Here is a 15,324-nt window from a genome sequence, read left to right on the forward strand (position 1 = left end):
GTCTAGAAGTCAGAAATCAGGGTGTCAGCAGGGTTGTGTTTCCTTTGAAGGCTGTAGGGGAGAATCCTTCCTTGCCTCTTCCAGCTTCTGGAGGCTCTAGGAGTTCTTCAGCTTGTGGCCACGTCATCACTCCAGGCTCTGTCTCTGTCTTCACATAGCCTTCTCCTCACTGTCTGCGTCTTCTCTTCTGTCTCTTACAAGTGTCTTATAAAAACCTTTTTCATTGGATTTAGGGCCCATCTGGATAATCCAGGATGATCTCATCTTGAGATTCTTAACAATTACATCTGCAAAGACTGTTTTCCCAAAGAAAGTCTTGTTCACAGGTTCTGGGGGGAGGGTATGGACATATCTTTCATTCGACACATTGTAGCAAGTGAGGGGAGGGGCATCCCCCAAAGTCAGTATCTGTTCACTCAAAGAATTACAGCTCACATGCATGGGTTTTATCAGCATTCTTCTTTGAATTAAATTTATTTCCGGTTTCATTTTAAAGCCTTTAAAACTTCTGTGCCAAACCACATCAGTTTTCTTATTAGGAGCTGTCAGTTTCTTCTTCCTCTGAAGACTTGTTCAGCTCCTTTCTCCCCAATTCTCACCACTCCCTAAACATACCCACCCCTGGGCTCATACATAAAAACAACAAAATCTGTCACAGGGACCTGTGTGGTTGTCCTCCCCTGGACCTCATCCTCTGGCTGGATATAGGCTCTGCCCAGGATTTAGGGCAACAGGACAAAATGATTCCCAGCTGGAAAAACAACCATGTCCACTGGGCTGGCCCAGAACACAGGGGAAGGAGCTCAGGCTCTGGTCAGCCTTCATTGTCTTTTGTGTTTTAATTAAAATTCCTTTTATTTCTGTTATGGGAACATACACACACGTACACACACGCATACACATACACATTGTAAAGATGCAAACAGTGCATACAAGTATAAAACAGGGCAGAAATGATTAAATAAAATGGAAAATCCTCTTTTGCTTTTCCTTTTGCCAAATCCCACTATTACAGGTTCTTAATGTATTTCCTCCATAAAACATATACATATCCAAAAAAGGACATGCACATTTGTATGCAGAGCCAGATAGCTAGAATCTGTTTTTTTTTTTAAACATTTTATACATGTAAAAGCATTTTATAAATACTTTCCAGTATGGAAAAGGGCTCATACTTTCCCACGGCTCTGCACATTGCTTTTCTTCCTAATGATCTATCTTGGAAATGTCTTCCTTATTTGGATGTGCGAATATATCTGATTTTTCTCAGAAACACGCACTGACAGAATCCCAAATTATCAGCTGCTCCATTATCCCATACACATGACTTAAATGTGATAGGAGGGGAAAAAATGGGCTGCTGGGAGTTGAGGGCAAGGAAGGGACTGTGACATGCAGTGCAATCAGACCTTTTACCAATCATCATCGACGAATATATCTGATTTTTAACAGCTACAGAGAACTCCATTCAATGGATGATGGGATGAGTTACATGCAAGGTTTAGCCTTCTGACTTTCATCCTGTTCTTTCTACTATAGCTGTTCATGTAGCAAATATAAATATAATATGCATATATAATATTATTTATGCAAAACATTATTATTTATATGTAATACATATTACACATTAATTATATTACAGAATATGAAACATGTAATAATTTTTATATATATATATAATCTTTTGATTATCACAACTCTGGGTGATTGTAATTCTTACTTTATAGATAAGGAAACTGAATTTTAGTCTCTGATGTGCAGATAGGGAAACTAAGTTCTCAGAGGTGAGGGGTCTTATTCAAAGTAAAGGGTAGTCAGTTTCAGGTCCTTTATTTTCTATGTAGTACCACATGCTCTCCACTGTTTTACCTTTTCTTGGACAATTTGGCACAAATCAACCACACCCTTTGGGTTTCTAGGCCTGGTGTGTTTTCTGGCCACATTTTTCTTTTCCGAGTCAGTTCTCTGTTCTTAAAGACCAGTGGGAATGCAAACATCCTTGTGTCTGAGTAAGTGCGGAGGAAGGACAAGTCAAGCCTGGCTGGCTTCTTGATGGACTGTGAACCCCACACCCTGGGGGCCCGCATGTGTCTGCTTTGCTTCCTGTGCAGTCTTCTCCTCCAGCTATCACACTCCAAGGAAAAGAAAAATAAACTTGGCCAGATTTAGCCTGTCTTGATTCCTGGGTGGGCCTAATAGCTGTGTGGCTAAAGTCACTCAGCTCACAGCACTGATTATAACTAACTTCCTGTTCTTTAAAGGGGGTATATGAGGGGAATGCCTTTGATGGTTTTATGGCCACCTCATTTGAGCCCGATAGTAGTTCGTGGTGGCCTCATTGTTGGATCAAGTAGGATTTTGCCACATTTAGAGAGTCAGTGTGATATAAAACTGGTCCTGGGTACTGTGTTCTAGTGCTCTGTGACTTGAGAATGCCCCTAACCTCTTTAAGCCTCTGTTTCTTTAACTGTCAATTGGAGTTGACACTAACACCCCCACTGCTGGGTTGCCGAGAGAGTAAACGGGGACGAGCAAGTAAAGCTTCCCGTGCAGCAGTTCTCAAATTTCTCTGTGCATTGGATCACCTGGGAGCCTTACAACCCTGACAGCCCAGGCCACACCACAGCACAATTAAATCAAAATATCTGCACGTGGGATCCAGGAATCAGTATCTAAGAAACACACAAACAGCCAACCTGCCCAGGGATTGCAATGCACAGCCAGCTCTGAGAACCAGAGATCTAATGCAGTGCCTGCCCCATGGCCATCACTCAGCAAATGTCTCCAAACATTTTGAAAATCCCTTAGTCCCTTAACTAAGCCAAACAGTCAAGGAGGGGCCCAGGCTGCAATCCCAGTGATGCTCCCTGACTTTCCATCCCAATCTTTCTGAGAACAAGGGTAGTGGGAGGTCAGGGTTTGATTCTTTGGAAGCTTCTGGAAAGAGAGGCAATGGCATTTCTGAAATTCCTGTCCTTTCTTCTTATGACAATCCCGTCATCAGCTCTGCTCTGAGTCACTCTTTGCCTTAAGTGAGGGTGTTGGATGAGAGAGCCCCCCCCCCCAACAGGAGCTTGATGGGTGGGGGTAGGGTGCCTCTGCTGCAACATCATGCAAGACTCAGGACCTTGGCGGACTCTAGCCCTCTAAACCTACATTTGTCTTACCTCCAAAAGTTAACATTAGTTGGTTGCTTGAGGTTTAAAGTGATCTTGTGCATTAAGACACTAAGAATGATCATGAATATAGAGAAGCTTGTAAGGATTTATGACCAAACTCCTCACCTAGAGAAATTATCTAGACCACCAAATCATTGAGGACTACTCTGTGCCAGTTACACTGTTTTCAGTATACACTATCCCCTGACAACTGTTCTGCGCCATCACAGCTTCCACACAGCCTACACGAGCATTTTTCAAACTGAGATCCTTTGGGGTTCAATAGCTTCAGGCTGGGCCTAGGAACCTAGCCTTAAACACACCCCCAAGGCAACATCCAAACTCACACACTTGAAAACCCCTTTTCTAAGTCTTTCCCAGAGTTTGATGAGCATAGCTAATCTGGGTGCAAGAAGCAAAGACCAGGAAAGGAAGCTGAGCTGTGCCCCTTTGTCATTGTGATTCATTCTCCATCTTCTTCGGGAAGCCCAGGTGTCTGTCTGCTCCTCGGAGCCTGAAATACCCACATGCCGTGAGGTCAGACATCTCCATGCCTCTCCCAAGTAGCTGAATTGAAGACACGGCAGAAACCTGCATGGAGCACATGAGAACACAAGCTTGTTGTGGAGGAATTCATACATGGAACTGCTGTTAAAAGGAGAATATCTACAGATTGAGGCCTTTTATACTGATCTGTCTTGGATCACCTGGAAGTTTTTCAATCTGTGTAAAAACTTTGCATTAAAGACCAGGGTCCCATTCATTTTCCTCTATGGCAGTTCCTTTTGCCGAAGTGTGGTATAGAACATTGGTTCCCTGGGATATTTTGGGGTTTAAAAACATTCTTCTGTCAGAAGAGTATATATTAACTATAAGATATAGTATTTATCTTTTGCACAGTCATAATGCATATTAGCCTCTTAAAGACTGAAAATCCTGCAACTAAAAAAAAATGCTTAACTTTGTTTATTCCAGAATTTGCCAAAATTATTTAACTGAGAGATGCTTCCCTTTTTTTTTCCCCAATCTAATTTATTAGCAGACCACAAAACAATGTTTTCTAGAAACTTTGAGAAACACTATCCTGGGAGAAATAGTCTTTCATTTGATGAATGAATAAAACAATAGGCTCACAGAGATGCCCATTTCAGGACAGACACACATATGCACACACATGCACATGCACACACAGACACACACATGCATGTACACACACGCACACACACACATCCTTCTTATTGTCAGCGTTCTCAGTCTCTGTACAGTCTCTACCCCCACAGGGAGGCTAAACTTATCAGAAAGAAGGATTTTCCCATGACTGGTGTCAAATGCTTTCACTCAAATACCATTAGTCAGGGCGAGACGTCCTAAGAAAGCCTGAAGAATTAGACCCACGTATTTCTTCTGACAGTGCAGTTAGTGCTCATGGGATTAACACAGCAAGTGTGAGTAATTGTGAGAAAAGTTGGTGCCCTGTGTGTGCTATTCTGCAGTCCTAGAAAATGGAGAATATTTGATTTAGGGCACCCATGGCAAGATATCAGCTGTTCATTTAAGTCAGTGTTAATTAATTGGTTCACATTCAAGGACAAAGACTTTGAAGGAGTTCCAGGAGGCTCAGGGCTCTCTGTGACATGAGGAAACCCAGGCAAAATTGGAGTGTCTTTGTGGTGCCAGGTGCCTCAGAAAGCTGCCACCTCCTATGCTCTTTGAGATCTTCCTTCCTCCCTCACCAGACCCAGGGTCTCCTGAATACAGTGCCCATTCCTGCCTCTCCATGGTCACCAAAACCTGGGCATACAGCCATATACATCTTATAAAAATATAACAACAATCTGCATATGCACTGTGTGTGTGTGTGTGTGTGTGTGTGCGCGCGCGCGCGCGTGCCTGTCTGTTTCTGCTGGCATTCAACAAATATTTGCAAATATTGAACAAATATGTGCCAGGAACTAAGGGCACAGAGGGGACAAAGCAGACATCCCTTTTGTCTTGAAGGAGAAGCATCCTGGTATAATGTTAAAAACACTATGTTTGCAACCAGATAGGTGTGCCTTCTGTGACCAGGCTTGCTTTTTAATCTTGGCTGAGTCTTGTGATCCTTTACTTCCTGTGCCTTACTTTTCTTTAAAAATGAGGATAAATTCCAGTCTGTCATAAATATTGGAAATAATGTAAGCAAAGTTCCTAAAACATAGCAGATGCTCAGTCAATGGTGTTTGTTTATCATTATTATATCAATTGTTATTTAGTGTTAGCAGGAGTGGGAACTTTTGAAGGACCTCCTATAGCAGGCAGCGAAATTTTCTTTCAAAATTACCAAACTAGATGTGAGAAACGGTGATGTTTACACAGTATCATCCAGGATGGTAGGCATGTAGGAGGGCACTTTAAAATGTTCTTTAAAAAATAGAATTAAAAAATAATAGGAATATTTCCATGAACTTCTTGAAGTACTCTTGAATGTGTTTGTGATTGCACATACCTGTGTTATGTTTTATTAAAGGCAAGAAAGAGTTGCAAGTAGCACCCACAAAAGCCTCTGGCTAGAAATGTGCAAAACAATGTGTAGAATTAGATAGGAAAATCCTCCCAATTGCTGTTTGTCACATTCTTCCAGGTCACATTATCCTGACTGCCTTAAGTGAAAGATTCTATTGGGAGAGAGAAAAAAAAAAAAAAAAAAAGAATCTTCTAAGAAAAGGCTTGAAAGAATTCTCAATTCCCACATATTTGTAATTTCCGGAAAAATACCATGAGCAGGTCACAAAACTAGGTGGCCACTGGGTGAAAATGTCAGTGTGGCTTTCACAGAAGCACACAAGCACTCACACATGCAGTCGGAACTGAACACATCCCAGGCAGTTCCCAAAGTTCTCCACGTGGATCATTTCATTTAACCCTTGCAACAACTCAAGGATCCACTGTTGTTATCCCCATTTTATAGATCAGGAAAACTGAGGTTTACGGAGGTCAAGAAACTTGTTCAGTCAGGGTTCTAACCCACGCAGGCAGTCTGGCAGTTCTTCTTGGACTCATAACTCCTGGTTCCACTTCACCTCAGGGGACACCAGCAAACTTTACAACCTGCTAAGGGGGCGGTGGTGAATGTTGGAAGAAAGGTGACTCTCAGGCCGGAAAGCCCGTCTTCAATTCTGGTCCTACACCACCAGCTGTGTGACTGCCAGGGAGTCTCAGCATCTTCTCTGATCAAGGGGAAGGTTGTTCTAGCATTACAGGTAGCGTAAGAACCAAAAGTGGGACAGTGTTTCCAGGTGCTGGTGCACAGACAGATCCATACTGAGGAATGGCTGACTTTTTATTCTTTCCTCATCTCTGGCCAAAGTGCCCCATCCTTGAACACAGGCCTTGCTTTCACTTCCTTTGGTTTAAGAGCAGCATTTGAGAGAAGTCAACAATCTGGAGACATGGGAGACAGCCAGGCAGAGGAAAACAAATAAAACTGAGACTGGGAAAAACATACAAAGGTATTCAAAATGCGAGCTCTGATTTTCATTCCTCTGCCTGAAGCCTGCCAGACATGGGGCTTTGAGAAAGAAAAAAAAAATCTGATTTGTATTGAAAGGGACCAAAAATAACCTTGCTTTCTCCTGCAGAAGAAAACAGAAAACTCTGCATTTTCCTCCCATTTGTACGTCCTTTTTCCTTGGCTGCGGTCAGCAGGGTGAGCCTTGGCTTTGGGCTCAGGCCTGGAAGGAGACAATAGATCCAGACAGTCAGGTGTGACTAGGGGGACAGGTGGGGACAAGGCTGAACTTGGCGAGGGGCAGGCAGGCTTGAGGAGGAGGCAGCCCCTGGGGAGAGAGGACTTCATTTGCTTATACTAATTGCAAATCATTTCTAATCACTAATAGGCCTGTTTTTTCAGCCTTTCAAAGTATCTTCTGTGTTCCTGCTTTCCGTCCTCACTGCCCTGTACTATTTCTGACTGTTTTGCCAAATCCTCTTCACTGGACTCTTTGCTTCCAGGCTATTCCTTTCTTTTTCATATTTTCTAAACTACAGCTCCAATGTCGCTCCCTGTTCAAAATCTTCTGGTGATGCTCCATCAGCCACAGAAAACCGTCTGTGTCAGATCCCAAGCTGCACTGGATTGGCCTCCCTCTGACCTCAGCCACCCTTCTGAGCTTGCCACCGTTTCCGCAGCCTCTTGCTTTGGTCAATAAACTTCACTCACACCCTCCTCTCAGAGTCCCTGCCTCTTATCCACCCTTCATGGCAGAGGTCTCATCTCTCCTCCTCCTTCTGAAAGAAGGACTCCTCACAAATGCACTTTCAGTGCATTGTCACACTGGCCCTGAAACCTGAGTACATTGTCCCACCACTTGCTGATGAGGAACCTGGGTTTCCAAGAGGAGAGAGAGCATGCCCAAGGTCACAGAGCTTGTAGGTGACAGAGCTGAGGCACCCTGGCTCCTGGGCTGGATCACCTTGTGATTGGAAGCTGCCAAAACTACAAGTGAGGTTCCCTCATGTCCCTGAAACCTCTAAATTGCATGCCGCTGCTTCTGAAATAATTAAGCGGCAATTCCAGATGTTGCTGCTGCTGGAGAGGGAGTCAATGCTGTTGTCCTAGACTTTTTTTTTTTTTTTTTTTGGTGTCTAAGTTTCTTCAAATGGGGAAAATCTATTATTAGCTCAGAAATAAAGCAGGATGTGATGGTTCTTGCCAAAAAAATAAAACAAAACAAAAAAAAATTTCTTTTAAAACACATAACCCATTGCCACATACAGAGGGAAACCTTAACAAGCCAGAGAGAACTCAGACGTGGACATGGACAAGCCGGGAGAGAGAAAGAGGCCCTGGAGTGAGTGTGTCCTGGTATGTAGGAGGGAGCTGGACTTTTGTTGCAAATGACTGAAAACTCTGCTGGGTGACTGTGGGAACAAACACCTGAAGCAAGAAATGAGTGTTTTCAGGGCTGAGTCTTCCCTGGGCTCCATCTGGGTAAATTGTTGCCCTGACTCCACGGAGGAGGAGCCACTGTTTCCAGACTCTTCCCCAGCCTCGCTGCTCATGGCTCCCACCAGCTCCGTTCATGAGAGAGGGTGGCCCTGAGAACTGCCTGCCCTTGGCCTTGATGTCTACCCAGAGACCTGCAAGTATTGTCACCTTTCAGAGAGATATGGGCTGACGTGGTTGTTTCCAATAATCCCTAAGGAGTCTTTGTGAATTCCTGAGATAAAGAACTCCTTCAGAGGATGTCATAGAGTGATGGTTCTCAAAAAGCCTGGCTGGCAGCAGCAGCCTCACCTGAGAACTTGTTACAAATGCAAATTCTCAGGCCCCATCCTGGACCTGCTAAGTCAGAAATGGATTGGGGTGGGCGTGGGGGGAGGTACACAATCTGTGTTTTAACAAGGCTTCCAGCAGATTCTGAGGCTTGTTTGAGAACAATTGCTGCAGAGAGATGAGCAGGATGGGAGGTGCTCTGCTGTGTTCCCTCCTCTTCCTGCATAGAATTTCAAATCATGTTTCACGCCTGCCCACAAAGGCAATACCAAGTTGGCTGTGACCCCCACCCCTGTACACAATCCTGTTTTCAAGAGGTTTATCTAATCACAGGTGTGCATGCGTTTCAGCTTCTATAGAAGCTTCAACATCCTCAGCCCAAGCAGGTGACTTCTTCCAACAAGGCTGTGAGGAAGAAGACCCAACGGTTCCTGGTTAAGTGGACCTTAGTGCCTTGCATGGGCTATGCGTTGTGGTGACCCCTGCAGAAGTGTGGAAAGGCAAGAGTGTTTGCCTTCGTGGAACTGAGAGCCTCGCAGGCACAGCAGATGTTAGTCTGTGATGTGTGAGGCTGGTGGCAGCGGGAAGGAGGTGGAGCAGGGTGAGTTCACAGCAGGAGGACCTGACCTGCCTCGTTCACCATTACAAAGATGATGGGGAGAGAGAAAGACAGAAGAAGGAAGGAAAGAAGAAAGGGATGGATGAAGAAAGGAAGATACAAAGGAGGAGAGCAAGGGAGGGAGGGAAGAAGAAAAGGGGAGAAAGTACCTGGCTCAACTTCATACCCTAAAAAGACCTGCACACATGTCTTTCACACTTTGCATGTATATATGTACATACATACATGTGTATGTGTGCGTGTGTGTGTGTGTGTGTGTGTGTGTGTGTGTTACACTTGCTTTAGATAAATGTCTCAGGGTTTTGAAGCACAGCCACTTGGTGATTCAGCCTCCTTTCTGCCCCGTGGACTCCTCTTTGATGAAAAAGCCATCATCCTCCTGCCACATAGCAATATTTCTTGCAATCCAACAGGAATTTCTATGATCTGAAAATAATTTTGTAATCACTCCCTGGCTTGCACAAAAGCCAGAGCCTTGGAGGTTTGTGGATGGAAATAGGGTGGGCAAATGGGAACTTTCAGCTCTACCTGATGTGCGAGTTCCCCGTGGGATAACAGATTCCACCCGATGCCTGGATATGAGAGACGGGGGGCTCCAGCCCCTCCTTCTTTGCCACCAGGACTCAAGTGTTGGTCAGCATCTGGCACCCTGTGCCTCAAGCATGGCTGTACCCCTCTTAGTCCCAGCAGGTGAATCTGAATTAGTCATGGCCAGTGAATGTGCACCCAGCCTGCACGTGAGAATCATCCAAAAGGCTTTTAAAACATATCCCACTGGGATAATTTGTTTGGGATCCACTTCTGTTTACTGTGATATGGAGGCAGATGTACTAAAAGGCTTTCTTATTCTTAATAAGAGACCCATGTAGGGAAGAAGAAATCCCTTTTCTTCCTCAAGACATTGCTGTCTGCTCCTAATGACTGGGATTTGCAGCAGCCATTATGGGACAAAATGACCCATTGGGGATGGTGGAGTAGAAAGGGGGAAGGAGCTGAGGACACTGAGGATGTCAGTGACCCCTACGTTAACCAACTCTGAACTCCTGACTTCTGTATTTAGCAGTCATGGGACTTGGACGATCCAACTAAGCCCCATTTTCTTTATCTGTAAAATGAGGTTAAAACATCCATCGCCTAGTGTGGTTGTGGAGATTGATTGAATTAGGAATGAATACATCTGAAATGTTTAGCAGAATGTCTGACACTAAAAAAATGTAGACAGTGATAATGATCATATTGTTAATCTTAGCAATAATGCTGCTGCTGCTGCTGCTGCTAACTGTTTATCCTATGAAGAGTGGAGTGCACTTATCACCTCCCGTGACCATACTTTAGACATTCTGCTTTTCTTGATGTAACTTTGAGATTTTATTAGGGTTTGGCTTGTTTGTAGGTTTGTCCTTTAAAGTTTTGAAAGTTATTAAAATGATGGAAAGATACGTATTTTTCCTCCTGGATCATGTCATTGCCTTGTTTCTGGAGTAGAGTTGGGCTGGGTCTTTATCACGTGACCTGCTCTTGACTCTGCCTTCTGTTTTCTCAGCATGTTTTTGAACAGCAGCGCCAGGACTGAATACCACATGCTAGTGGGCTGGGCTGTATTGTGTTGGACACTGTCACCGATGCCATTCCCAGGAGGGTGGTGGCCTCATCCTCTTTTGGTGCTGTATTAATCGGACACACCGGTGCTCATTTATTATGAGCATGACAATTAGAGATGAACTGCAAGGGGGTGGTCTCATGACAACCTTCTGTGGGAGGTATTTTCCCCTCCTTTGGCCCCTGTCTGCCGCAGACTCAGCCAGTGAGGCTGGGGTTCCAGAAGTTTCTCTATTCTGTGTGCTCTGGAATATCTCAGGATGAATTGCAGACTTTTCTGCATGGCCTGAAAGGTGAGAGTTAACCTAGTGTCGTGGTTGCCAAAGGAGACTCCAGAGTCCCATTCTCTGGGTGAATTTGTCCATTTATGTTTGTATGATCTTAAGTGAATTACGTTCCAGTCTGGGGGTTATATGTTTCTGCACTTTTCAAAAGAAACAGTTGGACTTTTCAGCTGCAAAATTCTCAGCTTCAAAACTGCCAGAGAAATCTATTTCTCATGAAGGCATTTATTAATTAATTTATTTTCACGTAAAGACACTTCTCCTAGGGTGAAGGTTCTCAGTGTTTGAATAACATAAGTTTTCCTCAAGTGTGGCTTATGTTTTTATAATAGTTGATGGTCTTCTCATCTGGATAAAAAGAGCCAAAATTTTACATGGTAAAGTTTGCATCAATCTTTTATTTCTGCCAGATAGCTCAAGGTTATGATGTTGTCTTGTCTTTGAAAGAAACAAGGCCAGACAGAGCAGAATATGTGAATCAGGCTCAGTGTTCTCCTTGGAGGAGCAGGAGGGGGACGCTACAGCTCATTTTTCCTTGTTCATAATTCATTGTTATACAGATTTATAAAGGGTCTTTTCCTAAGCACTTCACAGAGCAGACTGAAACAGAGACATAATCTAGTTGAACCTACTAAATTGGCTATGTAAGGGAAAAGATGGGTTGGAAGGAACTAAACATGATCAGCAATATTGTCCTCAGAGACAGTGGCTGAGACTCTGCTCCCTGGGGGCCTCACTGTCTCCACTCTGAGCACCAGGAGCAGGGAGTGTGAAGGGCAGAAGACTCTCTGAACCCTAGATCCCACTCGATTGTGGACTCTCGGGATTCTTCCAGTTGAGACTTCTCAACTCCTGCCTCCATTCCCCAGAGCATGCAGCCCAGCTCTCACTTTAGACTCTTCCAATGCTATTATCTTCATGGAGTATGTCTTCTAGGAGGCCTCCCTTGGCCAGCCTCCTCTCACAGGTCAGGAGCCCCTCTATCCTGTCCCCTTTGTGAGCTGAGCTGCTCTTCTAGACCCTATTGCAATCCCCTATTGACCTGTGTGAATCCCTCACTGGCTCAGGAGCCCCATGCAGGGTGAGCTCTTATTTCTCTTGCTTACTACCCCATGCCCAGTATTTAGCACAGGGTTGGCCTGGCATGCTTTGCAGATGCCAAATAAATGTCTCTCGAATGAATGACAAACACTCACACTTACACTCCTCAGGGATTCCAGCATAGAGTGGCCTTTCTCTTCCACATGTGGATTTAGTCTACATTTTCCACCCTAGTCATCCCTACCACCTGCCTCCACCAACTCCACCTCATGTTGGTTTTCTCCTCCTTCTGAAGTCATAACTTTGCATGCTATAGTGTAGGTTTCAAGGTTATAGGTTTTAAAGAGCAATTTTCTGAGTGCAAATTCAGTATCCCACATGTATTACCTGTGTGATCTTGGGCAAATGACTTAACCTGTGAATTCTTGCCTCCTTGTCTATAAAATGGAAATGGTAGCACCTCTCTTTCCATGTTGTTGTGAGGATTAAATGAATAAACATTTTCAAAGCCCATGGCATAGTGCCCGACCCAATTCAAATGTTTGCTGAAAAGTAAAGGAATAACCAACACTTTCAGTATAATTTTGAGTTTCTAGAATGTTCAAGCCCTGCTGTGGAGGAGGTTCTGGGGTTCTGAGAAAGCATCAGAAAGCGTACAGCTTTCTCAAAGACCTGATATCCAGACCGCCATCCTAGAGGTGGTCCTGTTGAGACTCTGCAAAGGTACAGCCTGTGCTGACTCACAGCGTAATGGTGTTTGAGCATCTTTCTCTTTACAAGGCCAGAAGTTTTTCGATGTCAGGAATCATTGCATTTTATCTCTGTGGCCCAGCTCATCACACAATGTTTGGATGGAAGCCAGTGCCTAATAGATCTTTGTTAAATGAATAAATGAGGGTAACAGACACCCACCCCACCTTAGATAGGTGCACGTTGCTCCTTGAGTGAGCCCTGATTAGCATATACCTTCCCCTATTTGAAGATGCTGCGTGTTTCTCTAGGACTGGTCCACACATCTGGCTTCATCCTTAGGGGTCTGCCTCAGCTCCCCATCCATGCTCTAAATTCAAACCCACAAAACTGACACTCTATCCTGCCCTGACATTAACTGCATCCTCCCTCCACCCATGTTTGGCAAATATTTCCAGAAATTTAGTGTCCTAGGCTCTGTTCTGGGAACTATGGTTATAACCGTGGATGAAAAAGGTACAGGCCTGGTCCTCACTGAACTTGCACTCTGTTATGAGCTGTTTCCTGCCGTATCTCTGGGAGGACTCTATGTTCTCATTCCTGCCTGTTGCCTGAGGCAGCCACATCTCAAATGTAGCCACTCCACAAATTCTGCTGTCATGTCAACAGCCCTTAGATATTAATGTTGGGCTGAGACCAAATTTGAGTCTGCCACGTCCCCTTGAACATGGACACCCTCCATAGGTTAGTTCTGTAAACTTGACCCAGCCCAATCCCGTCTCCCTTCACCCTCTTTTCTGCAGCTGGCAGCCAACATCCATCATGCCCTGGACCCTGAGTCTCCTGCCATCGCTCACACAATAAATCAAAGTAGCACTCAAGTTAGCCTTCCCAAATCCTCAACTTACGTGGATCTAGGCCAAAGGCGCATTCTAGATTTAAACATCCTTCACTCCCCATACTACCCTAAAATAATTTCCTCTTAAATTCAAACAGTGCAGTGTGATGATGATAGCCACCTTCCCCCAACAGAAAAAATTAATATGGTCCAACTGGTTATAAATTTTGCACTCATTTCCTCCATATTTACGAACATTCATAAAAAATTGAGAAATCTCATGAGCTATATGGATGGGTCACTGTATAATTGCCTAGGAAGAGAGAAAAAAAGTATTGAGGATATAGAAGGGAAAGAATAATATATAATTCATAATATGAAGATGAAAGGTGATTGAAAAGGAAGCACCTCTTCCCTTGAAAATGTTTAATCAGTTTTTAATATCAACACACCTTATTATAAAGACAACACAGCTTATCCAAACATAATCAGTAAAGTGCTATCATCTTTAATCAAAAGACTATGGAATTCTCAAATAGTCCCTAGGACAGAGCATTTTATGAATATGGTTCAAATATCAGTTAAATACAGATTTCTTAATAGTTGAGCCATTAAGTAATTAAATAATATTTATATAATGACAATTGCATACACCATAAGTGAAACAGATTTAATGAGACATTTAGTGGCACAAGTGATTAATAAATAAAACTCTCTGTGCTGGAGGTAATTTATACACATGTGATACGGCCAAGAAGAAAAGCTCATTTTAATGCTTACCTGTGTCCCATGTTGCCTACCTCCTATTCAATTCAAATCAATTCCTGCTTTAGAAACATCAGCCCAGGACTTAAGGATTATAGTGGTTAGGAGTGAGAATGGACACTGGTACCATTTTAAACAGTGTGAGGTTATAGAAGATTCATGCTAAGATTTACATTTTATTTTGCTAATAAATTGGTTCTTTCTCACAACAATTTATGGAAATATCTCAGGGACCAAAATAAGAATTTTTCTTTCCTACCTTCTTCCTTCCTTTCTGCCTTTCATGTAGATTTGAAAAGTAGGTAATTTTTTTTATTTATCATTGTACAATCTAATCAATTTTTGTGGCCCTTTTCCCTCTCTCTCTCCCCTTTTACAGCCCCAGCAACCTAAGTTCTGTTCTGTTCTCTTAAAAAGCTCAACAAATTATTGTGATTGTTGCATCTTTTATTTTTATTTTTATTTTTTTTATTTTAGTAGCTCCCACATAGAAGTGAGAACATGTGGTATTTCTCTTTCTGTACCTGGCTTATTTCACTTAACATAATTTTCTCTAGGTTCATCCATGTTGCTGCAAATGGCAGTATTTCATTCTTTTTTATAGCAAAGTAGTATTCCATTGTGTAACTATACTACATTTTCCTTATCCACTTGTCTGATGATGGATGGGTATTTTGGCTGGTTCCACCTCTTGGCTATTGTAAATAGCACTGCAATAAACATGGGAGTACAGGTGTCCCTTTGACATGATGATTTCTATTCCTTTGGGTATATACCCAGCAGTGGAAATTCTATATCATATGGCAGCTCTATCTCTAGTTGTTTGAGGAACCTCCATACCATTTTCCATAATGGCTACACCATTTTACAGTCCCACCAATATTGTAGAAGGCTTCCTCTTTCTATGCATCCTTGCCAGCATTTGTTGTTCTCAGTCTTTTTGATAAAAGCCAGCCTAACTGGTGTGAGATGATAATTCAGGTGGTTTGATCTGCATTTCCTGAATGCTGAGTGATATTGAGCTTTTTTTTCATGTGTCTGTTGGCCATTAGTATATCTTCCTTTAAGAAATGCCT

The 15,324-nt window shown here is 43.2% G+C and overlaps 1 protein-coding gene across 1 annotated transcript in view; it reads right to left on the reverse strand.

The window, feature by feature from the left end:
- Window positions 1-3,611: 3,611 nt before the first annotated feature.
- LOC134387436 (zinc finger protein 124-like) overlaps window positions 3,612-15,324 on the reverse strand; it is a 51,845-nt gene continuing 40,132 nt past the window's right edge. The window contains exon 3 of the mRNA XM_063109907.1: window positions 3,612-3,749. Within this exon, the coding sequence (XP_062965977.1) occupies window positions 3,612-3,749 (138 nt within the window). The remainder of the gene's footprint in view (window positions 3,750-15,324) is intronic.

Source organism: Cynocephalus volans, chromosome 10 (assembly GCF_027409185.1).
Source record: "Cynocephalus volans isolate mCynVol1 chromosome 10, mCynVol1.pri, whole genome shotgun sequence".
NCBI lineage: Eukaryota > Metazoa > Chordata > Mammalia > Dermoptera > Cynocephalidae > Cynocephalus > Cynocephalus volans.